We start from the raw sequence: 27,892 nt of genomic DNA, 5'->3' as shown, positions 1-27,892 counted from the left end.
CGCGACATCATCCTCATCAGCATGCTGCATTTGCATCTGTCCGTGACAGTAATGGTAGGGGTAACTACCCCACAATCTTTGTGGAGACAAAGTCTCATCTTTACATTGATGATACCCTATGAGTCGTATGGCAGCACCACTGTGCTAAATGGGATAGATTTTGAACAGATCTAGCAACTCAAGACTGGGCATCCATGAGATGCTGTGGGTCATCTGAAGCAACAAAATTATATTCAATTGCAATCTGTAACCATGTGGTCTTGCAGATTCCCCCACTCTACCATTATCACCAATTGAATTGCCTTGACTGATACCTGTGATGGTGGGGACATCAGAGGAGGTCGAGAGAGATCATCCACTTGGCATTTCTGGCTGAAGATTGTTGCAGGTTTATCTTTTGCATTGATGAGCTGGGCTTCCCCATCAAGGATATTTGTAGAGCCCCTTCTCCAGTGAGTTAATTGTCCACCACCATTCACGGCTGGATGCAGGAAGATTGCAGAGCTTTGGCTGTGAAACTACTGTCTATTACTTGCTGCTTGGCACACAAGTAGTCCTGTGTTGTAGTTTCACCAGGTTAACATCTTATTTTATGCTATGCCTACTGTTGCTCCTGGCATGTCCTCCTGCATTCTTCATTTGCAACAACTCAATTAGGAGTCCATCTCCAAATGCAGCAAGACCTGGAAAATATCCAGGCTTGGGCTAATAAGTGGCAGGTAACATTTGTGCCACACAAGTGCCAGGCAATGATCATCTCCAACAAGAAAGAATCTAAGCATCACCCATGACAGTCAAGACCACTACCGTTGCTGAATCCCCCACTATCAACTGGGTCACCGTTGACCAAAAACTGAACTGGACTAGCCATATAAATACTGTGGCTACAAGATCAGGTGAGAGGCTAGGAATCCTACAGAGAGTAACTCGGCTCACTGACTCACCAAAGCATGTCCACAATCTACAAGGCACAAGTCAGGAGTGTGATGGAATACTCTCCACTTGCCTGTATGAGTGCTGATCCAACAACACTGAAGAAGCTCGACACCATCCAGCCTGTTTGATTGGCAACCCTTCCACAAACATTCACTCCCTCCACCACCAATGAACATGGCAGCAGTGTTCACCATGTACAAAATGCACTGCAGGATCTCACCAAGGCCCTTCAGGCAGCACTTCCAAAAGCCAACACCTGTTACCATCTAAAAGGACAAGGGCAGCAGATACCTGAGAAGAACACCACCTGCAAATTCCCTTCCAAATCACTCACCATCCTAACTTGGGAATATATTATTGTTCCTTCATTGTTGCTGGGGTCTCTGCGCCCCCCTCCCCCCCAAATGGGTGTGAGTACATCTCAGGGACTGCAGCGGCTCAAGGAGGTAGCTTACCACCACCTTCTTGAGGGCAGCTAGGGAGTGGCAATAAATGCTGGTCTAGCAAGCGATGCCCACAGCACATGAATTAGCTTTTAAAAATCTAACTCCATACACCTGCCATTAGCCCATATCCTCTAATACCTTTCATTAACAGAATCCCAGTTAAAACAGCTGTTGACCTAGTATTTTGCCTTTTACATTATATCCTGTAAACTTTCAACACCTATTTTAATTGGTCTTAATTCCATCAACAGTTCAGTTTATAATAAAACTTTTGTGATATTGAGACCTAGAGACCGGGTTGTCCCCAATTTAACCACTATTCTGTGATGAGTTGACTGTCTTGGGGCAATGGTAGCAGTGCTTCTAATTAAGTTCTGTATGTTAGAACATTGAGAACAAATGGAGTCAGGATTTTGCTTTCTCATCTATTTGAACCTACCTGTGGCTTAATGCTGTGATCTTCCTGACACAAGGCCGTCTGTGGCTGGGAGCTTTTTTTTGTTATGGAATGCACAGAAGGTAAAAGGAAAGAATGACTTTAAAGTTGAATTGTTGCCAACAGTGAAATTTTAGGAAGAGGAATAAAAGCAATGGGAAATGGTCTGAAGTGTTAACTGTAAGGAATGGTGGAAAGTTTATTAATAGTGAGACAGATCAAGGCTCCATTGAATATTAAAAGCTGGTTTTATTTTCACTTTTAAGAGATGCACACTAACAGGTTAAATTATTCCTCACGTGGCTGGTCTGCTGTCATTCCGCTTCCTTTCCTAAAGTTAATCCTTTACTGTTGCTACAACAGAGCTGAATTATTTCAGGGCATATTGCTGTCCAAAGTTATCATAATCTGCAGTTAGTTGTATACATTTTTTAATGTTTTGATGGTGCCTAATTAACATTTGTTACAAGATGTGTCAGAGGACAAGTTCTACATTTGTTGGTGCCTCACCTCTGAAAGTTTCTTGCCAATGGTTGGAAAAATAATTTTCCATCAGGGCGTATGTAGATACTTGATCTGAAGGATTTGTTTAGTTCTGTTTGGCTCTTGTAGTTTTACTAACATTTTACCACATTTCTTTTTTTTAAAGGAAATACATTAGCAATTTTTTTTATAAGTGGGAAAAATCACATTTCTTTCCTTTACTCTTTCACTATCAGCTAAATATTTTGTTTAGCTGATTTAAAATAATGCCCAAAATGTTGCGTATGGTGCTGTATTCCTATTACTTGTTCTGATTGCCCTTTATTTGTACTTTAGGTGAATGATTACATAGCTTTGTAAAGTGCCAGTGCTAAAGATGGAGTCACAACTTCTGGGCTCCTTGGATAGCAGGTACAGAGCTTTATCTCCATGTGACAGTTTGGGGAACGGCAAGAGGACAAGGGCAGGTCTGTTTGGCCTTGAAAAGAAGTTAAATGATTCATTTGACCTCAGCAAAACATTTCCCCGGATAGCAAAGCCTACATTCCGGAAGGTAGCTCCAGGCACTTATTGGAACCTGGAGTCTTTTACAGGTGGGTTTTTCTTGTATATTGTGCTTTGGAAGATCTCTTTAGGAACATATATATTTAATTGCAATTTGCAACAAACTGGAAATAATTGAAATGCAGATTTATCAGTTAATGAATATACACGGCATCACATTCTACTCAAGCACTGTACAGTGTTGTTTGTCTGTAAATCAGGTAATTTATTAGAATTCAATTTCAGACTACACAATGTAAGGTTTGATAGTATATTTAGATTTGTAAGATTTTTTTTCTATAACCCAGAGTCTGATGGTTTTGCTATTTCACTTCAGAAGTCAGTGCGTTTAGCATTTAACGATTTTATACATACTTACTGTGCTGAGCTTTTAATTAATAAATCGGTGCTGACAAATCTGTATGTTGCCCCTTACTCCTATTAAAACACTATAACTGTAGTATTCCAGATACTTCCTGTCTGTAATCCTAATTGTTACCATTCCTCTTGCATTAATCCCGTTCACAGTACTACCCCCTTTACACAGTTCAGTACCATTTCCATTATTTCAAACTCCTTGACTGTACTAGAGAACTAGACAAAGAAATACTATGTATAGTTAGGTATGACCTCTAGCTATACTGAAAGAACTCGTTTTCCAATTCTCACTTCTCAAATGATATAACTCACCTCCATCCCCTGTAACTTGTGTCTCCTATTATCTTGTAACATGGATGATCTCCCTTGCCATGTATGTGTTCTGGCTTTGAGGAAAAGGCATAAGGTTCATGAACCTTAGACTAACGCGTGAATGAATGTGGAGGTACCCTTAATGTTTGTAATCTTTATATACTGGTTGCTTGCATGGTAAAGAGTGCCCTACCTGAGAACTTGATTCGTCTCTCCTTAGAATTGCTCGTGATTTGGGGAGGCAAAAATTAGAAAATATGAAGACAGAAAATGGCCAGATTTGACATGACCTTACCAATTATTCTTGCTTACTTCTGACAGGTGAATCTCTGAACTCCTACAGTTATTCCTCTGTGGCCTCTCGAAACCTTCTCTTGACAGATCTCAGTGCGTCTCTCTCTGGCCCTGGGTCAGCCTCTAACATATCGAGCAACTTTTGGAATCTTCTAGGGGGTGATGGCAGTTCTACTCTCCCTGCTGCAGTGCGTAACCCTAACAAAGCCATCCTTACAATAGATGGCCTGACAACAGAGGTACACTATGAAGTCAGATCTGTTAGCCCTTTCAGTGTAGCTTCAGCATATACAATCTAGCTCACACCAGCTAAGAAAATGTGGAGTGAGGGAAGGGAAGAAATAGAGCTGCCGTGAACTTGAAGAAAATTAATTGTATGCAATCTTGTGGACATTCTTTTGAAAGAATGAAACCCTGAAAGGGACCCTAATATTTACCTAGTCCTATTGGACCTTTTTGTACAAATGCATATACTGAGGCAGGATGGTTTTGTATAGCTGAGAATCTGAATGCTTTGGTACTCTTGGCCAGTTTATACATAAAATAAATGGAAAATAGTACTGCACCTTTGTGTGTTTAACGGTTGGATTTCCCTTATGCTCCATCACAATATTTTGTTTAGTAGTACATTTTCAAATTATTTGTAGCAAATACCCAAAACTGCAAATTTGCAGTTGGCCTACCATATTGGGCTAAGCCTGTCTGTGCAACATAGTATATTGTGGCCGTATTGATTTAAATCTTTCATTTATACTCTTGACAAATAGGAATGGTGGCATGGTGGTAAATCAAAAGTCCTGGCTGATGCCCTGGGCACATGGTTCAAATCCCAGCACAGCAGCTGATGGAATTTAAATTCAATAGATTTTGAAAGAAAATTTGAAATTGACAACTGGTGTCTGGAATGGTGGCCATGAAATTATCATTGTTGTAAAATCCCATCTGAACATAAGAACATAAGAAATAGGAGCAGGAGTAGGCCATCTGGCCCTTCGAGCCTGCCCCGCCATTCAATAAGATCATGGCTGATCTGTCGTGGCTCAGTTCCACTTTCCCGCCCTCTCCCCATAACCCTTAATCCCCTCTCTTATCAAAAACCCATCAACCCGCTTCTTAAAAATATTTAGCGAGGCAGCCTCCACCACTTCAACGGGCAGAGAATTCCAGATATTCACCACCCTTTGAGTGAAGAAGTTCCTCCTCAACTCCGTTCTAAACCACCCCCCCTTTATCTTGAGGCTGTGCCCCCTAGTCCTACTGTCTTTTTTGAGCGGGAAGAGTCTCTCCACCTCTATCCTATCCATCCCATTCATCATCTTATACGTCTCAATGAGATCTCCCCTCATTCTTCTAAACTCTAACGAGTACAAGCGGTTCACTAATGTGTTCTTTAAGTAAGGAAATCTGCTGGTCTGTATGTGACTCCAGTCCCACATTGCTATAGTTGACTCTTAGGTGTGCTTTGAAATGGCTGAGCAAGCTATTTCATTAAAGAGCAAGCGATGGGCAACAAATGTCCTTGTTGGTGAAGTCCAATTCCTATAAAAGAATGAAATTATAAAAGATTCTTACTGTTGCGTAGACTGAGCTGGGGATATTTGCTGCAGCGCCACGCCTGAGTAAATAGCACTTCCCCTAAAGTACTGTTAAAATTCACTTACCCCTGCAAATGATGTTCATGTGTCCTATTGGTAACCTCAGACCTAATTCCTTTTTTAACTATCACGGCAGGAAGAGTTCATCTTTGGATGAATGTGCAAAACCCTATTTCTTCCCCTCTGTGTATCCCACCCCTTCAATTCCCCTTATATTGATCTGTTAAAATAATCACCTGAGGATAAAAGCAAAGAATCTTGTCACCTGGGCTCACCTATCTCTGTTTCCCATGTTGTTGTGAATTCTTAGTGAGACATTAGTGATTTTCTAGCTTGCACAGCTAGTTATTCTAATGGCCAATTACTCTTTCTGTATACTCCAACAGATATTAGTGGCCAATGACATGGCTTGTAAGCTGCTTTGCTACAGTAGCAAAGAGCTCATTGGTCAGAAGTTGTCTTTGCTTATATCAAAGCCCAGTCATGTGTTAGAAGAGGTGCTGTACGAAGAACATCCGGAAGTTGATGGACAAGTTATGACCATTTCTGGAAAAGTGGTATGTGATCAAATTAGCACATTCAGTGGGTGCCTTCCCATGTTTCTATTGTGGTGCTCACGGTAATGAGTTATTTCCCTGTCAATGGACCATTGTTGACTAAATTTGATATGAACTAGTTTTTACAAATGCAGGAAATATTATTTGGATGGAGCCTTCCACGTACTTAGGAGCTAAAAGTCCTAAGGGCTACACTGGGAGCAGTAGAATGTGCATTAAATGTGTACTAAGGGAGGGAGGTTAACATTACCAGGCCTTGCTCTTGCAAAAGGTGGGATGGGGAAAGTGAGTATCATTCTGAATTTATGTTGCACATCTAATAGTTGATTTTGGAATGGTAGTTACCAAGCTCTCACTTCCTGTTGTATAGTTTGAAGAGATCCAGAATCAAAGAGGGGGGAATACCTATTTCTATATATCCTCCCCAACTCAAAAGATGAATTCAAACAGTAATTTAGTACATTAAAGGTTTATGTCAACATTTAGATAAACTACAGTAAAATCCTGATTAGTAGGGGATCTGCCCAAAAATTGTTTAAACAGAGCCTTGTGGTAATTGAGGAAGCCCAATTTCTGGATGAATGTATTTCTATGTAACCCATTATGCCTACAAATGCAGTCCATATCAAAAACAGCAGATTCAATTGTCAAATTAATACACAGTAAAGCAGTAATTGTACAAAAAATTCTTTATTCAATTTGTTCACACCTTACGATGGCTTGATCTTCTAAAAGGCTGGTGCTTTGCGTTGGAAAATGTCGCAGTTAATTCCAGAAAAACTCTGCAGTCTTTTTCTGATTAGTGTGCTGTCTTGGATGTATGTGGTATGGTGCACCATGTTGTCCAATGTGGTCAAGCATGTTTTTGGTGTTTTTGAGCTGCAGTGCAAAGCCCTGCTGCATCTCTACAGCTTTGGCCAGGAAAATGGGCGGGCATACAGTCTAACTCTGCACTGGTTGGTTGGCACAGTTGTATGACAAGCTTTAGACAAGTTTGGCCAATCCATAGTTCTCACTGCAGAATTTTGACTTATAACTGGCATCATTCTATGTGATTTGCTGTTCTGCTGGCTAGAATGGTTGATAAATTCGACATAACCAGAATTTTGTCACCTGAGTTTGATTCATCATGATTTCACAGTACATTCCAGTAATATTTATAACTTTTCCATCATGGTTTGTGTTCTTATTTCCAGATTGATATTATTAGCAGTGGTGGTGTGGAGATTCCCGTGTCAGTCTGGATGAAGTGCATGACTGATGAAGACAGGCAGTGCTGTATTGTGGTGATGGAACCTGTAGAGCGCCTTACTGCCTCTGTCACATTCACAGGCAGCGTGAGTTCAAATATATAGCAGTAATGTGCCACAAGACTAATTTAACAACTTGCATTTATTTTGCATCTTTTAAAATAGTAAAAAATCAAGGTACCTCAAGACAATTATAAAACAAAATTTGACTAGTCACATATTGAGGTAGTGGCCAAACACTTGGTCCAAGAGGTAGATTTTAAGGAATAGGTTTAAGGAGGAAATGGAGTTGAAGAGACTGGGAGGTTTAAGGAGGGAATTCCAGAACTTAATGTTTTGGTAGTTTAAGGCATGACCACAATGGTGGAGCATTTAAAATCAGGATGTGCAAGATCTGGCAATTGAAGTAATGCATATATCTTGGAAAATTGTGTGGCTGGAGGACCTAATGGAGATGGGGAAAAATGAGATCATGGAGGGAATTCAAAATTAAGATGAGAATTTTAGAATCAACGTCTTGCTCAACTGGATTCAACAAGTTGAACTTTTGAACTATATACTATGTCTTTACACAGCAAAGCTTTGTAGTTTGATAGCGTTTTTGACCTAGAACAAACAGGAAACTGATGAAGGTATGTTGGTATAAAAAAAAATTGTTGTTTTCAGGCTATGGTGTACTCAAGTGGGAGATGCAAGATTAACTTTTGAACTTGTGAAATACAGCTGAATACTTAATCTCTATTTCACAGTCTTTGCTGAAGCTCCTGGATGCTCTTTATCTCAGCTGTTCAGCCGAATATCCCACAGTATTATTTGATGAACAGCAGAGAGTTCTCTTAAGTGTCCTGGTCAACATTCCTTCCTGAACCACCATCATCAGAATCATATTAAATGATTATTCTTCTCATTTACTGTTTATGGGACATTGCTATGTACAATAAAATAAACAAAATACTGTGGATGCTGGGATCTGAAACAAGATGTGGAGATGAAACAAGAACAGAGGATGCTGGAAAAACTCAGCAGGTCTGCCAACATCTATCAGGATAGAAACAGAGTTAACATTTTGAGTCATAGACCTTTCGTCAGAGTTTTTCCAGTGTCTTCTGCACTCATTTGCGATAAGTAAATTTGTTGCCTACCTAACTGCTGATGCGGGATATGAGTAGTTGCCATTTTGAAATGTCATTAGCATCTGATGCAAAAAGTGGGTGTACCTTTAATTCCTACCTATCTTCACAACACAACCTGTATCTCATATTGATCCCTTGCACCCAGTTATACAATACAGTAAACCATGCATTTATGTGGTGATAATTGGGGCTGACTACTAATGAGAGCATAGTATGTTATAGCTGAAAATACGCTGAATATATGAAAAACATGATTTTTGGATCTCAATACATAGTATTGCCTTGAATGGCTGGAAAATATCATAAATCTATCTACCCTGTGTACTCTAGCTCCATTTATGTTTTGATTATTTTGCATTAAAAATTATTGTTTCTTTCTTTAGGGAAGAATTGTATCCTGTGATGCATCATTTGCCTATCTCCATGGATACACAGCAGCAGATGAAGTCACAGGCTTTTCAATAACTGATATTATTCCTTCAATAAAGATACCTTCCCCTCACATGAAGATACCAAAGGTTTGAACTGAATGTGAATGTTCTAAAATAACACTGGAAAGATGGAGGGCAGTTAGCAAGTTCTTTAAGCTACGGGGAATACATATTAGTTTTGTTAAGTAAAAGTTTATTTTGAAGATGTTAAAATGCATTTCCTGACATTTGTTTTATCGACATGCCGTTAGACTCTTATCTCAGTTAGGTACAGAGCAGCAGGTTGATGTTTTGGAATGCTGCTGATTGTTTCTACCGTCAGACAACTTCTTAAGGTTCTGAATGTGGTTCAGTTTATTACAGTGAATCTTGAAAGGATTTTGAATGGTTTGTCTGTGGCTGACTTTCTTCCAGTCAGCAGTTCTTCTGAAGGAGACATTGGATAGGCTACATGAGGGATGAGGGGCTGCATATTATGGAATGGTAGAGGGGAAATGCGCAATTGGCTTCTTCCCTCTCTCCCCATTTTAGCAGCCCACTCACTCCTTGTGAGCCCGCTCCACAGCCAAAATGTGCTGTGAGCAAGCTAAATTGCCTAACAGTGGGTCTTTAGCACCTCACTGGGGAGGAAGTCCCACCCTTGGAGCTTTGGGCCAATCTGATGCTCCAACAATCCTGAGAGTGCCCAGCTGGCATTAGTATGCATTGCCAGGGTGGCAACCAATCTCAAGAGGAAGGCCCAATGGATTGTGGAGTAAAGTAAGTCCTGGGTATAGGGGAAGGAGGGCGTAATCAGCTTGTGAGGGGGGAGGGCATTATACACACTGATCCCCTGAAGATAGTAACCCTTCTTTCTTCCCACTCTTTTAAAATCTTTCTAACAAAATGTCCTGCCTGACTGCCCATGCTAACTATATTATGGCGTGGGCAGCTTTTTATTGAAGTCTGCTGCCTTATTAATGGGCTCAATTGATTCTTGATTATTTATATAAATATGGCAAGCAAGCTCCTGATTTTGGAATCTTCCCTCCCACCATGTTACAAGGTGAGTTTGGGCATGGGTTGAAAGATGGTGAGGTGAGCACCTGCCCACTTGCTGCCGCATGCACCCACTCACCGCCACATGTGCATACACACTCCACAGGGACGTGTGCAATCCAGCTCTAGGTTGTAGTTCTGAAAAGCCATAGCAGACATATGGAACCATGTTCCAAGACCAATTTTGCACTGGCACAGCGGAATGGATTTTTTTCAGTTTTCCAAGGACAATAGGCATGACTGTAACTACAATTGTGCAACTTAAATTCAGTGTTGTTAATATATACGTAAATCTAGATATTAAAGATATCAAGAAATATGGGCATGATGAGGAAAAATGGCAAAGAAGTTAAAAGTCAGCCATGATCTGGTTGAATAGTGGAGCAGTCTTCAGGGGCAAAATGGCTGACTCCTGCTCCTATATCTCATGTTTCTATGGATTTGACTAGTACTTTACAACCTAAGCCACAGCCTGATGAGCTTGTTCATCTTATCACTTTATAAAGTCAAACTCACATGAGAACATGTGTATCTATTAAATTAGAGTAGAATGCTGTCGGTTCTCAGCTTGATTATTTACATGGATGTTCAGAAGGCATTCAACAAATTTCACATGAGATTGTCAACTATAAAATGAGCATACAGAATTTAAAGTAACGTATGGAATTAATTAAGAGGAGGTAAAGAGTATGGCTAATAGCTGTAAACTTAGATTGACAACTGTGACTAATAGTAACTCCAGAATTTGTAAATTACTCGGATGACAAGGTAGAGAACTTTGTGTCTAAATTTCTGGCAACAGCATTAGTTGGCACAATGAAATGGGAGGCAAAGTTACAAAGGGACATATATAGATTAAATGATTGGATAAAACTGTGGTGGACAGAGTTCATGTGGGTAAATGTGAGGTCCTTTGGACCCAAGAAAGATATTTTTTCAGTAACAAGAAGATAGACCCATAAATCTCCGTTCATTTACGGTTCCTAAGTCCATAGATCCCTGATAGCTAATGGAATAGGTCCAAAAATGATTGAAAAGACAATGAATGTTGGCCTTTACCTGAAAAATGCTGGAATTTAAACTCTAAGTTTAAAGTTTATTCGTTAATGTCACAAGTAGGCCTACCTTAACATTGCAATGAAGTTACTCTGAAAATCCCTTAGTTGCCACACTCTGGCACCTGTTTGGGTATACTGAGGGAGAATTTAGCATGGCGAATTCATCTAACCAGCACATCCTTCAGACTGTGGGAGGAAACAAGAGCACCTGGGGAAAACCCACAAGACTCCACACAGACAGCGACCCAAGCCAGGAATCAGATCCAGGTTCCTGGTGTTGTGAGACAGCAGTGTTAACTACTGTGCCACAATGTTGCTAAATGCCACCATGCCACCCTAATTGATGGTGAACAGACATGAGAGCCTGAATAACCTAATCGCATTCCGATGATCTCTGGACTTAGTTCATTTACCTAAGTAAAGTGAAGACACATTGTAGGTGTAGGCACACAGGTTCGCTTGTTTACTATGCTTCGGTGACGCTGAACTTGAAAATATCCAGTTTAAAAATACAAAATTCATGGAGAGAAAGTGAAGTGAAAGGTCAATGAAGAAACATAGACAGGAAGGCTACCAAAGAGGCAAGTACAAGAAAAAACATCATATCTTATTATTTGTTCAATTTATTTTTGAACAATGTTATTAAACTAATTTACTTTGGGTTTAAATCTGTTTTCTCTGGATTTTTTAAAGTAGTCATTAATCTTAAAGCTTTCTCAAAAATTACAAAATGGTCACAACTGCACCGGGCTGTGTATTTTTGCACGCTCATTCATTTCCTTTTCGCAGTATCCAAGGAACCTACCTGATCTTTTGTTCTCACTCAGAGTGTCTGATCTAAACTAAATGGGTTGAAAAGTACTTTCTAGAAAACAACAAGAGTCCAAAATAACTCAGAAGTATTTTTGAACCAAACAATTAAATGCGTTCAACAGAAGATGACTGTATATGAATTGAATGACTTGCTCTCCTTTGACATGTGATTGAGGTGAAACTCTGACATAATATCAAAATAAACCAGGTCGTGTTTTTTCAGTGCGTGAGAAGTGTTTACGCATCTTGACAGTTATGAAATCAATACCAAACCAAATTTCAGACACAAAATTATAATTTTATCATGGCTGCGAAAGGTCAACTCATATTTTATAAAAGCTTACTGGGGGTGCAACGGGACAATAGAGAACAACTGTTTAATAACAGTTGAGAATTGGTGGTAAAAGGTGTTTCAGAAATACATAATTTGCTAAGAGTTTTGTCCCCTTTCTATGGTTTGCCTTCTTTTTCAGAACTTGAAAATCCAGCGTGCAGCGGGCAGAGCAAAAGACGGTACTACTTTTCCTCTTAGCATCAAACTCAGCATTAAAGCCCTGGAGAATCAGAGCACTGAGGCTCATCATAAGTTTCAGCCACCAGATATCCGTTATCTAGGTACAGTATATAGCTTTCTTGTATGTAGCCTTAATTTTGCTAGGAGAAAATAGAAATTCAGTAGATGACAAGCAAAATCTTCAATTGGTGTGACTTACGATAGAGATTGTTGTTAAAAAAAAAGTTGGACAAGGAAACCCTGGTTTTATTTTTGAAGTTGCTCAAGTAAAAATTGTGTCAAAAATACACAAACTGATCATACACAATTACAGAATTGTTGCAGAAGAAGGCCATTCAGCCCATTGTGGCTCTTTAAATGATCATCATGACTTAGTATCATTCTCCTGCCTTATCCCTGTAACCCTGCACATGGTTTCCATTCAAATAAACATCTAATGGTTTCCTTAATGCCTATCTCCATCAGACTTTCAGGCAGTGCACTCCAGACCTAGAGAAAAGAATTTTCTCTCACATTTGTTTCTTTTGTGCCCTCTCATTCTCGATCCTTTTACAAGCAGGAACAGTTTCTTCTTATCTACTGTGTAGTCTCCTCATGATTTTGAACACATCTATCAAATCTCCTCTTAGCCTTCTCCTTTCCAAAGGGAACTATACCAACTTCTCCAATCTATCTTCATAACTGACGTTTCTCATCCCTGGAACTATTCTTGTAAACCTCTTCACTCTCTTGCTAAAGTGTGCTACCCAGAACTGTACATAGTATTCGAGCTAAGGTCTGATTGGTGTCTTGGACACGCTGAATGTAACCTCCATACTCTCGAACTCCCTGCCCCTATAAATAAAGCCTAGGATACTCTATATTCTAACTGCTCTCTCCACCTTTCTAACCACATTTAATGATTTATGCACATATGTACCCAATTCTCACTGCTCCAGCACCCCTTTTAGAATTTTACCCCTTATTTTATATTGTTTTTTCATATTCTTCCTGTCAGAACGAAGCACCTCACACATCTCTATCTTTAACTTCATCTGCTTTAACTTCAACTTGTCCTTTTGAAGTTCTACACAGTCCTCCTTACAGTTTACTATATATCATCATTTCTGTCATCTACAAATTTTGAAATTTGTCCACTGCACACTTGAAAAATAACCATTACTTGCTGTTTCCTATTACTCAGCCAATTCTGTATCCACATTCCTACTGTTCCTTTTATTCTATGAACTATAATTCTTCTCCCAATTCTGTTGTGTAGCACTGTATCAAATACCTTTCAGAAGTCCATGTATACCACATCAACAGCATTATCCTCATCAACCCTTTCTGTTAACCTTGTCAGAAGATTCCAGCAAGTTAGTTAAACACGATTTTCCCTTAAGAAATCTGTGCTGGTTCTTCCTAATCAACTGCATTTTTTCTGTGATTGTTTCTGGAAACATCCCAGTTTGGGAGCTGCTAGGTTAGGCTATCCATTCCATATGGGAGTGGAGAGCATTAGCAAAGACTTGATGTGGTTAAAAAGAAGCTGCTGAGGCTGAGGATTTTCAGTTTGATGTGTTATAATAATTTTCTTTAACCTTGTTCCCAGGGAATTGTGTGAATGTGGATGATGGAGGGTTTGATGGGATGCCTGGGGTTCATTGTGTAACTTACACACACCATGATGATGTGAAAGGATTAATAGATCCACTGGTCTTTTATATTCTTCATTTTCATATTTTTAAAGCTGTTTTTCCCAGTTAGTCCGAAGTACCTTGTTATAAGCCAAAGAGTACATTTGGTCTTTTTCATAGAGTAGTATTATAGAATCTTGCTTCGCAGAGAGGAACCATTTGGCTGATGTTTTGGAAGCATTATCAAATTATTTTAGCTATACCCCCTTACTCTCCTTAACTCAGCTAATATAGTCTCTTCACAAACTTATCTGCCTTCTAGATAATTGTAACTCACTGCGTTAATACAAAATAATTCCTTTGATTTTTTTTAACCAATAATCTGTGCCCTCTAATTACTGACCCTCCTAGTGGAAACAGTTTCTCCTTATTTACTAAATCAAAACACTGCTTCTCTCTCTGTATCTTACTGATTTCTGATTTTTGTGTCTTTATATTTCTCATCTTGGTTTTCTATTCTGTGCTTTGCTCTCTTGGTTGGGGGGGAATGGGGTTCGCGGGGTAATTGGTGGCAGGTGAAGGGGAAATGCAATTTTTGAGCAATGGCAGTTCCCTTTTCACATCTGCTCTTGTTAATCCTCTTTTTCCATCATTTCCCCATACCCATTGATTTCTTACCCCTATTGACCCCTTTCCACTTTAACTCATTATTGTGACTAAATACTTTGGCTTGTTGCCTAAGCCCTTGCTGACTATAGCTTTATTCAACCCTAACACGCGCGCGCGCGTGCACACACACACACACACACACACACACACACACACACACACACCCCGCCCCCCCCCCCCCCCCCCTGCTGGAGGACAACAAACACCTTTTTCAACACCCCGCCTCCCTCCTCAGAATGTGCATGTCCACTATCAGTAAGTGAAAGCACGAGTTGGATGCACGGTAATCATTGCCCACTCTGTGCCAACATATTCTTTAACCACAGCATTTAAGGAGATCTAACAACTGCAGCAATGTTAACTTTGCAAGTTCTCAAAACAACTATCCTCTGGCTTCTATGAATGAAATTGTGAATTCAGGTTCAAATTGTGGTTACCTTTGGTATCCTACCCAGGAACAGGATGAAAGTATTCCAGATTCAGTTAATTTCATCTGTCACATCAGGGAGAATGCATTTCCTTAGTGTCGAGTAATAGAAAGCAGGCAGTGCGGCCGTACAATCACCACTGAATAAGCTGATAGATTTTGTCCAGAGACTGGATGCTTTGATACTGTGGTGTGGTGTTCAAATACTTTTTGACTCTTCTACAATGATTTTGTGTAAAAGATTTGCTTTATTTTCTTTCCCCAGCTGAATCTAAGGAAGGTGATGTGAATCAAGCAATCACTGGCACAAAGGTGGTTTTCTCAGGAATTGTGTGGGTTTTCACCACCATCAGTGGACTAATCACTCTCCTGCCAGATGGAGCAATCCACAGTTTGAATAATAATTTTGCTCTGATGTTGTTTGGCTATGAAAACAGAGAGTTGCTAGGCAAGGTAAGATTGTGAAAAGCAGTTGCTCTGCTTCCTTGACCCTCTTGGATTGAGTTTCAGATCATTAGAGCTCTGTGCTAAATAAGTTCTTCCTCACATTCACCCTGCATTTTTGCCCAAAACCTTAAATCAATGTCCCCATTATCCTTGTACCATCATGTAATGGGAACAGTTTTCCTTGTTTACCTAGTCTATCTGTCATAATCTTGTATGTTTCTTTCACATTTGCACATAATCTCATTTGCTGCAAGGAGAACAACTGCTTTAGCTTCTTGAATCAAATCTTTTTGCTAAAATCCTCCATCCTGGGAACCATTCTGATAAATCTCCCTGAACCTTCTCTAGGACTCTCACATCCTTCCTAAAGTGTGGTGACCAGAACTAGTTGCACTACTCTAGTTGTGGCCTAACCATAGTTTACAAAGTTGAGCATAATTTCCTATATACTTATGAAGCCTGATATGCTTTGCTAACCACTTTCTCAACATGTCCTTCTTTTACTTTTCTGAATACTTCATATTCTCGCAGATTAAGAGCTTCATCCTCAATGGTTTTCATCCACATTTTCTGTTGCCATATCATTATTCTGACAGGATTACTTGTGCTTCTACCTTCTCAACCTTATTCACTACACTTTGTGCCTTTACATGGATGCATTGTAAACATGTCCGGAGATTTCTCATAGTTCTTTACCGCTCCAATTGAATTTGGAAGTATTCCTTTCTCTAATACTGTCCAACATTCTCACTTTATGCATCTTATTCCTCTTTTCTTCCATATGCTAGTGCCCATTTACCTGCCAATTTAGTTTAAATCATACGAATAAACCTTCCTGTGAAGAAACTGGTCTCATTCCTGATGAAGTGCAACCCATTCCTTTTGAATAGATGCCTTTTCCTCCAGAACTGCTCTGGATCCTCAGGATTAATTAGAGTTGTCATCAGAGAATTATTTTGGAGCTCCCATTCAAATTGCAGGGGAATTAACAATCTCCTATTTTGCCTTGACGTTTTCTGTTTTAAGAGTGGATGTTTTGAATATTAATAGACAAGACTTGCCTGAATTTATTTTTATCTGCTATTTGCAACAGAGAAATTAACCCAAATTGTTAGCATTTTTGTCAAAACAAACAGAAAAAATGAGTCACAAGGTATGTTTTGTATGTGAGTTTGTAAAGAATCTGATTTTAATTCATTTCACCATTTGGATTATTCTGTGATGGAAGTATTTTTACGTTTTAGAATATTACGTTTCTAATTCCTGGTTTCTATGACTATATGGATCCGATTGATGATGGTTTTCTTCCATTACCACCCCTGGATGATGGTGCTGATGAGGTAGAAGTGTGCCGCAATGGTGAGGCGAGTGAAAGAGAGTGCCATAGTTATTCTGTGCTATCTGACAATATGGAGGGTATGTTGAACATCACAAAAGAAACTCTTCACTTGCCTTCTGTTAACGCTAGCGTCTAGCATCTACCCTCTTCCTGCTTTGCTGCTGTAGTTAGTTGTACTGTAAAGTAGATGTGGAAGAAAGAAGACACCAGCAGTAACCATCTAAATTGAATTTATTTTTGTAAAACTACTAATAAAAATAACACTTGTATTCCAGACAGGTTAATATAATTAAATATAGGCCCAATCTTTTACGATGAATTTTATAATTAAACCCACTGATTTATAATTTCATAAGTCAAATGTCTTTTCTTAATTTAGTGTTTGGGATTTTATCATGTTTTTCAAATTTTCAAATCTAAGATTCTGACTTTTTTTGAAAATGACATGTTAGTGGCCTGTTTGCTCCATAGAAGAGCACTGTGAAAAACATAGTTGACGACTTGCAGTTACCACAATGTGAATGGCCATCAGCAAAGGGGTAAAATCTTTGTCAGTATTGCAGTTAGGAGAACAAAAGTAAACCACAGTGAACTGGCCCAGTACAGTCTGAGGTTCCTAGTCAGATTCCTAGTCAGATTTGAAATTGTAAGTTGATTTTTTATGTTGGGATGTGGCAGTATTTATTTAATGCCTATCTTAGCTGCCCACAGAGCATTAAGTGTTAACCATACTGCATAACACTGGAATCACATGTAGGCCAGACTGGGTAGGGAAAGGTTCCCTTTTGTGAAGAGCTTGTGTGAATGAGATGTCATTTTTGCAATATTCTGGTAACTATCCTGGTCGTTTCTGTTGCCAGCCCAAAAGTAATCACATTTGTTAGATTCACCTTTTCAATTTAACCACGTTGTCATTTGAACTTCAGATTGCCCAGTAGACTCCAAGGACAGTCCATCAATTACACTTTGTTGAGCTCATAGTTCCACCACAGTGGTTTACCCTAGAAGAAGCAATACAACAGCAAAAGCATTTTTTAAAAAAAACTTAGTAAAATTATAATAAACATGCTTGAAGCTCCCAGCTAATTTTTAATAGCAAGGTTACGGTGTTAATGGGTAAATTCTAGCACTGTGAAAATTGGATAGAATATTAAATCAGACAAAAGAGACTGAATTAGCCGTCTACATTTATTAGTGTATGGTGTAATATTCAAGAAATAAAAGCTTGGGCAACATATTTGAATTAAGAAGTTGCTGCCATATTTGATGGTGCTAAACTGGTTTTCATAGAATCATAGAATCCCTTCAGTGCAGAAAGAGGCCATTTAGCCCATCAACAATCCCGCCCAAGCCCTAACCCCATAACCCCATGTTTTTATCCTGTTAATCCTCCTGACATTAAGGGGCAATTGAGCATGGCCAATTAACTTAACTCGTAAATCTTTGGACTGTGGGAGGAAACCAGAGCGTCCGGAGGAAACCCATACAGACATGGGGAGAACATGCTAGCTCCACACAGGCAGTGACCCAACGCTGGTGTTGAACCAGGGGTCCTGGCACCGTGAGACACCTGTGCCACCCTTTTTCTTTGAAGCCTGGTAAGAGTTCTATTCTTTGATTCTGGCCTGTGTGAACTTGACTTTGATCAGATATGATTTCAGCAACACAAAACTATGCAGTTCATGTCTAGTATGAACTTTGTTATGTCAGAAATTCCTTTGTCCCTTTTTTCATATGTGGACTTTGGAAGTGAGGAAGAAAAAAGTGATATTTTGGATTTTTTGGATTGTATCACAAAAATGCTATTGGTGGTGCTTTTGGCTTGTTTATGCTGGTGCAATTTTTCTCCTGTTTAATACAATGAGAGCATGGGCATCAATATTCAGTGACCTGTCTGCTCAAATTGTTTTCAATGGGTGACTATTTGTTATGGCTTATACTACAAGTAGAAATGCTTTTATCCCTTATTGACTGACATTCTCTTTTTCTCTTTGTGGTATTTCTTCCTTTTTGGCCTGTTTCTCTGGGTTGTGTTTGTGTTTAGATGACCAACATGGTGCAGGTAACCTTAACCCACTGGGCAGTGGCATCGAGGCACCTAGCATATTCCCTATAGTATCTTCTACGATGAGAAAAGGTACAGTATGATGAATGGGATTAGGGGTGCGTTTTGGGGAGGTGAAAGGAACAACCTGAATGCATGTAGGTGTTGGAGGGGAAAATGAGCTATACTGCAGATTACTGTATTCATATTCTGGGCTGAAACCTGAGGACCTTGCTCTGTCTTAAATTAACATTTGATACAATACTTGTATTTTTAGCAAAATGTTAAAATTCGATCTGATTTATAATTTCCATTTTATCACCAAAAAAGGTCAACATTAAAGCTGTTGATTGTAGGTACAATATACATTTGCCAACTGTGGCTCAGTTTTGCCTTTTGAGGAAGAAAGTTGTGGTTTCAAATTCCCCTTCATAGATTTGAGTACAAAATCTAGTACGGTATTGAGGGAGTGTTGCACTGTTGGAGCTGCCATCTTTTGGATGCGAGGTTAAGCTGATGCTTTTGGTGAATGTGAAAGATCATAGCGCTATTCGAAGAAAGGGAAGGGAGCTCTTGATGTCCTGGCGAATATTTATTCTGCAGCCAGCTTTTCTGAAAATAGATGATTTGCTCATTATTGTGGTGCCATTTGTAGAACCTTGCTGTGTGTCAATTGAGCGTCAAGTTTCCGACATTACAATCATACTTCAACATAAAATGTTTTGGGATGTTCTGAGGTAAAGAAAACCCTCTAGAAATGCAAGTCTTTCTTTGTTGATTCCTAAATAAATTGTTAATTTCTGAAAGAAGAGGAATATTGCTGAATCTTTTTTACCTTGCACTTATCAGAACAGTTCACAAGAATACCAATTGTAAAGGGAACAAAATTTTATACTGCAGAAGAAGAGAGTGCTCATTGGATGGAATTGGATACTGATTGGTAAAGGCATTACCATGGAGAATATTCGAGGGAACAGTTAACTGCCAAGCTTTTGTTCAAAGTCAAACTAGGAAGGTTAATAATGTGCATGTGCACAATCCACATATTGTGGAATACGTACCTGATATTGGGTCAGGTTTTCCATCTTTTGTTTAGCCATTGAAAGGAGAAGGCTATTGCTTGTGCTTTTTCCTCCTATGTTGACTATTTAGATTGTCTTTAGAAGTAAAGTAAAAGTTTGGGGAAAAGGTGTCAGTGGTGCCATTTCGGAGTGCTTCATCAATTGTTATATGAGATGTCCTGCATTTGTCCAATTTAAGTCTGAAGTCAAGTTACCTGAGTTCATCCCCTCCTGTGTTTCATCTTCTGTTGAGGAATATGATCTGCAAGGCACAAAATTTGGAAATATTCTTTTCCTTTTTGTTTCTTTTTCCATCAATTTACTTCTTTTTCCATCAATTTACTCCTTTTTCTTCCTAGCTGGGATATGATAAAGAGGATGCTGGTTGCCTTCTGGTATCTTGGCCAAATGTGAACCTTGAGGATGAGTGTTGGTATACTATTAATGCAAAGGAGGCATTTTAGCAAAGCATATTCTTGTCTTTGAATGCTTGTACAAGTGCTCTTCCAACAATTTTGTTGGTGGCCAACAGGAGTAGAAAACCTGGCTGTTTTCTTTTCCTCCACTAATCCAAGTAAGGTCAGGTGCTCCTATTCTCTGTTGGAAATCCTCTTGTTTGCAGAGCAGTGCAATCATATCCTCCTAATTTCCTCACTTACCCAGTGCAGAAAAGTCATTCTCATTGGCATTATCCAACAAAACTTGTTATTTCCTAACAATGCTATCAGGGAATTAGGTTATTTTTGAGATCTAACCTGAAAAATAAATTATTTTAGATGAGACTAGCCAAGTAATATAGGACCTTCCTTGTCAGTGACTAGGGATAAATGTCTCTGGCAACTTGTTCTTCAGCTAACTTTTGTCGAGGACCATCTTGAAATCTGATTCAAATTGCTGAATATATGAACTTTTGTATTCAATCAATGCTTCAATTGTCATGAGTTTGAATTTTGCCTTTGAATAACATCTTCCTTGATACTTGCTTAGCTAGGAAGCATCAGAGATTTGTTATTGGATGATTCCTTGCAAAAAGAAATCAAAGACTTTTTTGTGTATGACCACTAAATTTCAGACTTCTTGGTCTTTGATAACTCTCCCCTCTGGAGTTCTGACTGACAGTTGGGCAGCCATTTGATATCACACATTGATCAGGAATCCTTGTATTTCATCCTACCATAGCAGATTTCAGAATTTCATTGTTAGGATTAGATTACTCCTTTTTATCTTTGCCTACATAGATTGCTACAATAAAGGGGTGCCAATTTAAGAATGAGACAAGGAGGACTTTCTTCTCAGGTATGAGAGTCTTTGGAATTCCTTGCCACAGAGAGCTGTGGGGCAGAGTCATTGTGTATGTTTAAGGTTGAGATAGATTTTTGATAGTAAGGGAATCAAGGGTTATTGAGAAAGGGCAGGAAAGTAGCCATGATGAATGTTGGATGATCCTATTGAATGGCTGAGCAGGCCCAAGGGAATGAACAGCCTCCTCCTGTTCCTATTTCTTATGGTCTTGTTGACAAAATAAATGCTTTTTGTAAGACAACATTTTCTTTTATTCTTTGAGGTACATATTTCTAATACTTCACCAACAGAAATAAATACTGATTCTAAAATTAAGGAAAAAAGAAACTCTCGGGTTGAGTAATGCCATGAGTGCCTATCTTGCAAATGGGTAGTGATGTTCTCCTTTTTAACCTTATTTGTGCAGCTCTGTGCATCCCTTTTTGGCCAGTTAAACAGTTGACCACTTTGGAGCACGCCAGTTTTCTAATTACCTGGTGTTATGGTCAGTACTGAACTGAGTCATTTCCCACATTGCTTTGCTTTCACTGGTTTGATATTAAAATGGAGCAGGAAGCTATTTTATGATCAAACTTCCTGATAGCATTGTTGGTAAATGGTGGGTGCTACTGGGGAATTTGCAGTATAGTTGAAGAATTTGTGAGGATGTATTATTGCACTGCCCTGTAAATAAAAATATCTTCAACGTGAAACATGAAAGCCTACATCAAGAAGTAAATACTTCATATTTGTGGTCCCTTAGTTTGCCTTCTCAGTGTTCATGTATAGTTGTTAGAAGTAGAACTCAATTTATTTGCCAACCTCTTTACTAGCTGTTTGTGTAGCAGTATGTGCTAGTAACCCAGAATCATCACTTAAGTGCTTACTGTGTATGACTTTCTAATTTAGATCCAAGCCCATTGCTTGCTGGAGATGCAGCTCTTATACAGCAGGAAAAAATAAGATGTGGCAAAGGTTCGAGTGTCCCAATTTTTACTGGAACCAGCTCAAGGCTACTTGCTGACAGTAGCCTTCCTTCCACGATGTCATCTCCCAAAGTCACCTCTACTCCTTCCAGCAGGTAAATGGACACAAACGTGTGAAGAAAAACATGAATTGTAAGAGATACTGGTGCTATTTCCAGAATTGGCATAATATATGCATTCAATTATGAAAGATAAACTGTTGGTCACATTCTGTTGAACTACCTTGTCTTGAGTAATTCACTGCGAGATGTATCATCAGAGTCTTTTAATAACCGCAGTTGTCCCTGAAAATCTGATGGACGATTTTTGAAGCTATGTAGACTGAATTTAAACGGAAAGGGTGAATTGAGAATTGTCCCATGCAATTGATATCAGTGCAAACATCAGGGTGGCACAGTGGTTAGCACCGCTGCCTCACAGTACCAGGGACCCAGATTCAATTCCGGTCTTGGGTGACTGTCTGTGTGGAGTTTGCACATTCTCCCTCTATCTGCGTTGAATCCCTCCAGGTGCTCCAATTCCCTCTCACAGTCTAAAGATGTTAGGTGGATTAATCAAGCTAAGTCCCACTTAGTGTCCCAGGATGTGTAGGTTAGGGAGATTAGTGGTGTAACTATGTGGGGCTACAGGGATACAGTCTGGGTAGGATGCTCTGGCATAGAGTTGGTGCAGACTCAATGGGCCAAATGGCCTCCTTCTGCATTGCAGGGATTCTATTCTATGATTCCTCTTTGGCTCTCAGTACCAGCAACATGATATGGGCTGCAAGTAGAGCAAAATTCCCTCTACACTGGTGTTGAAACATGCTTTAACATCCAGGAGTGGAGCAAGAGGATTGGAGAATTGAAAACTTTACACCCTAATTCAAAATAGGGGATGCAAGGATAAATCCATCAACTACAGGTTAGTCATTTTCACCTCAGTCATGGGAAAGCTTTTAGAAGTGGTAATCTGGGACAAGTAATGGTCTCTTGGATAATTGTAGATTAATTAAGGAAAGCCTGCAGGGATTTAAGGGTAGATCATGCTTGACAAATTTAGTTTTTCGTGGGGCAATGGGAAGGGTCGAGGAGGGTAATGCAATTAATGTAGTATCCATGTACTTCCAAAAAGCATTTAATCAAGTGCCACATAATGTGCTTGTTAGCAAAGTTTAAATTCCAGATGAAAGGGAAAGTGGAAGCCAAAATACAAAGTGACAGAAAAGAATGAGTAGTGATGAATGGTTGTTTTTCAGACTGAAGGATGGTATGTACTGAGGTTCCTCAGGAATCAATTGGGATCCCCAGGGAGCCCTCATTTTCATCATTTATATTAATATTTATATTGGGTGTACAGAGAAAAAGATAATTTGGAGATGACACAAAACATGGAGTAATGTGAACTGTGTGATGGACTTCAAGAGGACATAGGCTTGTGTAATGGGTGGACATGTGGTGGAGAATTAATACGGACAAATGTGAAGTGATTCATTTTGGTAGCAAGGATGAGGAAATGCAATATCAAAATAAAGGGTACATACAATTCTAAAGGGAGTGGAGGAGTAGAGGAACTAAGTACATGTGCAGGTGGCAGAAAACTTGCAAAAGTTGTGAATCAGGCATATAGAATCCTGGGCTATGAATGGAGCATAGAGCACAAAAGGATGGAAGTTATGGTGAATGTTTAGAAAACATTGGTTCAACCTCAACTTAAGTATTGTGTCCCGTTCTGGAAACCACACTTTGAGGATGTGAAGGTACCGGCGTGGGTACAGAAAGTATTTATGAAAATTGTTCCAGGGATGAGGGGCTTTAGTTATTTGGATGGATTGGAAAAGCTGGGGCTGTTCTTGGAGAAAAGAAGATTGAGAGTTTTGATAGCAGGAGTTGGGTAGAGTAGATCAAAACTGTTCCCATTGGTAGCAGGATTGAGAACCATAAAACACCAATTTAAAGTGACTGGGGAAGAACCAGAAGCAATGAGAGGAAAATATTTTTTATGTACTCTGATGACTTTAATCAGGCAATTGACATGGGCTGTTAGAATATGAACTTCCTGATTAAGGGCCAGATTGATGGGCCAATCAGAGAGCCTCTTGCTTTGTACTTGACTAGGAGTGTCAGTTCCTCTAGGACTCCTAGTGTAGATTGCTAACTGAAAGCACTCTGTTAGACTTGTAAATAAAGCAAAGACTTATTACAGTACTTGGTGGTTAGGATCTGGCATCCACTGCCTGAGAGTGTGCAGAAGGCAGATTTAGCTGCGGTTTTCAACAGAGAGTTAGCTATTTATCTGAAGAGAATAAATCTATAGTGGTAAGAGGAAAAGCAAGGGAGTGGAACTAGCTGAGTTGCTCTTGCAGAGAACCATCAGGGACCCAACAGTTTTTTGTGCCATAACCATTTTAAAATTCCAAGATAAATTGCAGTCTTTTAACTTCTTACAGAAATGACACATCATGTTTTCCAGTGCAGTGGAAACATTTAAATTTGGTAATTAAATAAATATTGAATTTAAAGAAAAAGATGACAATAGTACTGGTGACCACAGTGCTACAGGATTGTTGTTAAAAAGCTAATCTGTTTCACTAACGTCTGTGAGAGAAGGAAATCTCACCTCCTTGCCTAGTCTGGTGTACGTGCAACTCCAGATCCACAACAAGTTGACTCTTAACTGTCTGCTGAAATGCCCTAGCAGCCTACACAGTTATCGAGGGATGGGTAATAAATGCACCCACAACATATGAAAAGCACATTCTTAAACAAAGATTAAAGGTTAGAAACACAAGTCTAAATGTATGTTGATGAAATACCCCCACAACATAACAGTCAATCCTGGGAAATATAATGCATTAATTTATAATTTTATGGATTATAATGTTCACAGAATGGTTGCTGCAGAGAACGAAGCTATTCAGCTTTAGGGTCAGGGACAGGTTTAAGAGTTTAATTTTTCTTTGAAGTTTTCGTTGTAGTGTTTTGAAGATTAAGTAGTTAAATTAGATTTGTTTTGGGAAAGGAATGGATTGAATGACATTCTGCTACCTATAGTTTGTTATATTTACTTAAGATTGATCTGTACTGTACCATGGTTTTGTATCCCCATTTGCTATACAAGCCTTGCATTTATTTGGCTTACTGAGCAACTGTTGTGTTGGAATGGTTTTGTGCTGTGAGAATTATTTATTAGAATCATAATCCCCAAACTCATCTCTCTCAACCTTTTTACTGTGGGCATTGCTGGCTGGGTCAGCATTTATTGCCCATCCCTGAAGGCATTTAAGAGTCAACTGCATTGCTGTGGGTCTGGAGTCACATGTAGTCCAGACCAGTTAGGATGACCTATTTCCTTCCCTTTCGGACATTAGTTTTTAATGACAATCAACAATGGTTTCATGGTTTTCATTATTAGATTTTTAGTTCTACATTTTTATTGAATTCAAATTTCACCATCTGCCATGGTAAGATTTGAATCCAGAACCTGGGTATCTGGATTACCTGTCCAGCGACAATACCATTACACCTTAATCTCCCTCTGGCAAACACACTAAAGTTATATGCCATCTCTTTCACATATACACATTTCCAGCTCACAGAAATCAAAGGTTAATTAACTTTTCACTCAACCTAATCTCCGATTAAATTAGGAGATTTGAATTTGACTGGCATTGTGCTCCCATCATTTCATGTGAATATAAGTTACAATTTAAAATGCTTTGTTCAGGTCTTCCTTGTGTCTAGACAATGTATCCTATTATACTATACTTTGTTATTTCAGACCAGAGAGTGAGAACACAAATGAGCTTATTGCCCATGCTGAACAGCATTATGCTCTGGACCAGAACAGTAATTCCTTGCTGCATTCGGAAAGTACCAGTACGCAGGATCCTCTCAAAGTGCCATCCACAATGTCTCAGGCGGAGAACTATCCAACTCAGTTCGATGGAGTTTGTCCTGAGGAAACCCGAAAGCAATTAGTTCCAAAAGAGTCTATGGTGACTTTGTGCTGTACTGGTGTAAGTGGATATTGCCCAATTTCTGTGGCATCACCAGCTGTCTCTGACAGAGTGGGCACATTACCAGATTCATCCATTCTAAATCCACTCTTGCCTACTTTTGTCACCCCAACCTGTCTGCCAGGAGATAAGATAAGCAGTTTGAATGGAGGCAGCAACTTTATTAGACAGCACTGTAGCAATGTCTGTGAATCCCCAGGGACTCCAACTCTGGATGAAGCGTGGCCTGGAGATAGAATCCTCACCCACAATACCCATCTGGAAATTTCAGAAAATAAGTATGATGGCAATCCAGTTGCATCTCTCAAGTGTCTCAGTGGTAATTGCAATGCTGCAGGTGCTGTCAACGAAGGGAATTTTTGGCATTCTCATGCCCTCACTCTGCTGTCTGGGAATCACAAAGAACAAGTAAGTGTTTCCAATGGAAAGCAGACAAGGGCTTCTATGGATGGGCTAAACGCTAAGGTTAAATTAACTGTGAGACAATGTGCTCAGAGTGGCACAGAGGCTGAAAACGTGGCTGAGTTTGATGTTAATCAGATGTTGTGTGATTTCAAAGAGCTGGAGCTCAGCAGTGACTCTGAGCTGGTGTCTATAGACCAGTCAGGCACTTCTTGTGCTACCTCAGAACTTCTCAGGACTCCCTCTCCCTACGTGATAGATTCAGACCTTGAATCAGAACCTGAGAAGATTAGGATGGATTCCCCTACAGGTGGTTTGGAAGAGCCAATGAGTACGGATACCTCCAGTTGCAGTGGCCAAAGTGGAAAATTAACCAGCCGATGCATGGCTGCATCAGAACAGCTCCCTGTTCGTGCTGTGGTGGCTGGTGATTTGCCTGAAGGATCAATTTACAGCCAGGAGAATCCCTATAATAGTGAGATGCTGACTGCCAGTGATCTCCCATTGTGGCACAGTCCTTGTCTGGAAATGTCTGAAAGTAAGGATGTGTTAGAGGGACATGTGACATCAACACCTATAGCCCAGAAGTACTTAAAAAGTCATGTTTCTTCAAAGTCCCACTGTGAAATTAATGAAGGGACCTACACTGGAAACTGCTATCACAGGGATGGTTCCAGGCTATGTAAGTCATTTTAATATTGTGTAATCAAAAGTATTGAGCTGAAATCTGGTGTGTTTAAAATCTTAAATTCTTGCTGTATCACTTGATCCCATCGTCAGGGCTTCACTGCTGAGTATGTTGATACTAGTGACCTTCAGCATAGGTGTCAAGCCTTGAAATGTTTGATGCATTCACATGTTGGACTATTCTCCTGATTTTGCCTGTTGTGGAGCTTTAATTGCCTGAAATAGGACATTTTTATTTTTCCAAGAGGGTGAGTGGACGTGCAGGCATCATCATAATTTTTTACAAAAGGCGATAGTCATTTCATGTTCTTTCTTGGAATTGGAATTTGCAAGCAATTTCCAGAAAAGCAATTAAACTGAGTGACCTGAGACTTTTATCCTGGATTAATGAGATTTTGAGGCAATAAAGGAACATGTAAAAACACAATTCATATTAGGCACCCTAATGTTCCTGTCATTGTTTAAATCTGGTGTTAAGGTCCTTGTCACTATGAAACAGTGCTTCTTGTAGTTTATTTGAAATCTGCCAGTAAATATGTCCATAAATATCGGTCTAGTCTGCAACCATTGCTTACATCCAACTGGCTCAGATAATTGTTTTCATAAAACACTTGACAACAGCAGGCCAAGCCCATAAAAATACAGAAATTACTCAGCAACTGACCAGACACAGGTCACAAAGCAACACCAGACAACCTTAAGCAATAATCATCACTCCG

General features: G+C 39.4%; 1 protein-coding gene across 2 annotated transcripts in view; it reads left to right on the top strand.

Moving 5' to 3' along the window:
- Nucleotides 1-27,892, top strand: part of pask (PAS domain containing serine/threonine kinase) — a 56,426-nt gene that overhangs the window by 1,211 nt on the left and 27,323 nt on the right. The window contains exons 2-12 of one of the 2 annotated variants that reach the window (XM_080185321.1): nt 2,638-2,894; nt 3,856-4,067; nt 5,810-5,980; nt 7,177-7,317; nt 8,747-8,881; nt 12,177-12,318; nt 15,195-15,382; nt 16,621-16,792; nt 18,760-18,852; nt 22,011-22,182; nt 25,847-27,168. In XM_080185321.1, coding sequence (XP_080041447.1) covers nt 2,678-2,894; nt 3,856-4,067; nt 5,810-5,980; nt 7,177-7,317; nt 8,747-8,881; nt 12,177-12,318; nt 15,195-15,382; nt 16,621-16,792; nt 18,760-18,852; nt 22,011-22,182; nt 25,847-27,168 — 2,965 coding nt within the window. In that variant the 5' untranslated portion in view covers nt 2,638-2,677. The remainder of the gene's footprint in view (nt 1-2,637; nt 2,895-3,855; nt 4,068-5,809; nt 5,981-7,176; nt 7,318-8,746; nt 8,882-12,176; nt 12,319-15,194; nt 15,383-16,620; nt 16,793-18,759; nt 18,853-22,010; nt 22,183-25,846; nt 27,169-27,892) is intronic. The other variant, XM_080185322.1, reaches the window with a different exon arrangement.

Source organism: Carcharhinus amblyrhynchos, chromosome 3 (genome assembly GCF_965287045.1).
Source record: "Carcharhinus amblyrhynchos chromosome 3, sCarAmb.v2.hapA, whole genome shotgun sequence".
Classification (NCBI taxonomy): domain Eukaryota; kingdom Metazoa; phylum Chordata; class Chondrichthyes; order Carcharhiniformes; family Carcharhinidae; genus Carcharhinus; species Carcharhinus amblyrhynchos.
This window is presented reverse-complemented; position numbering and strand designations above follow the sequence as displayed.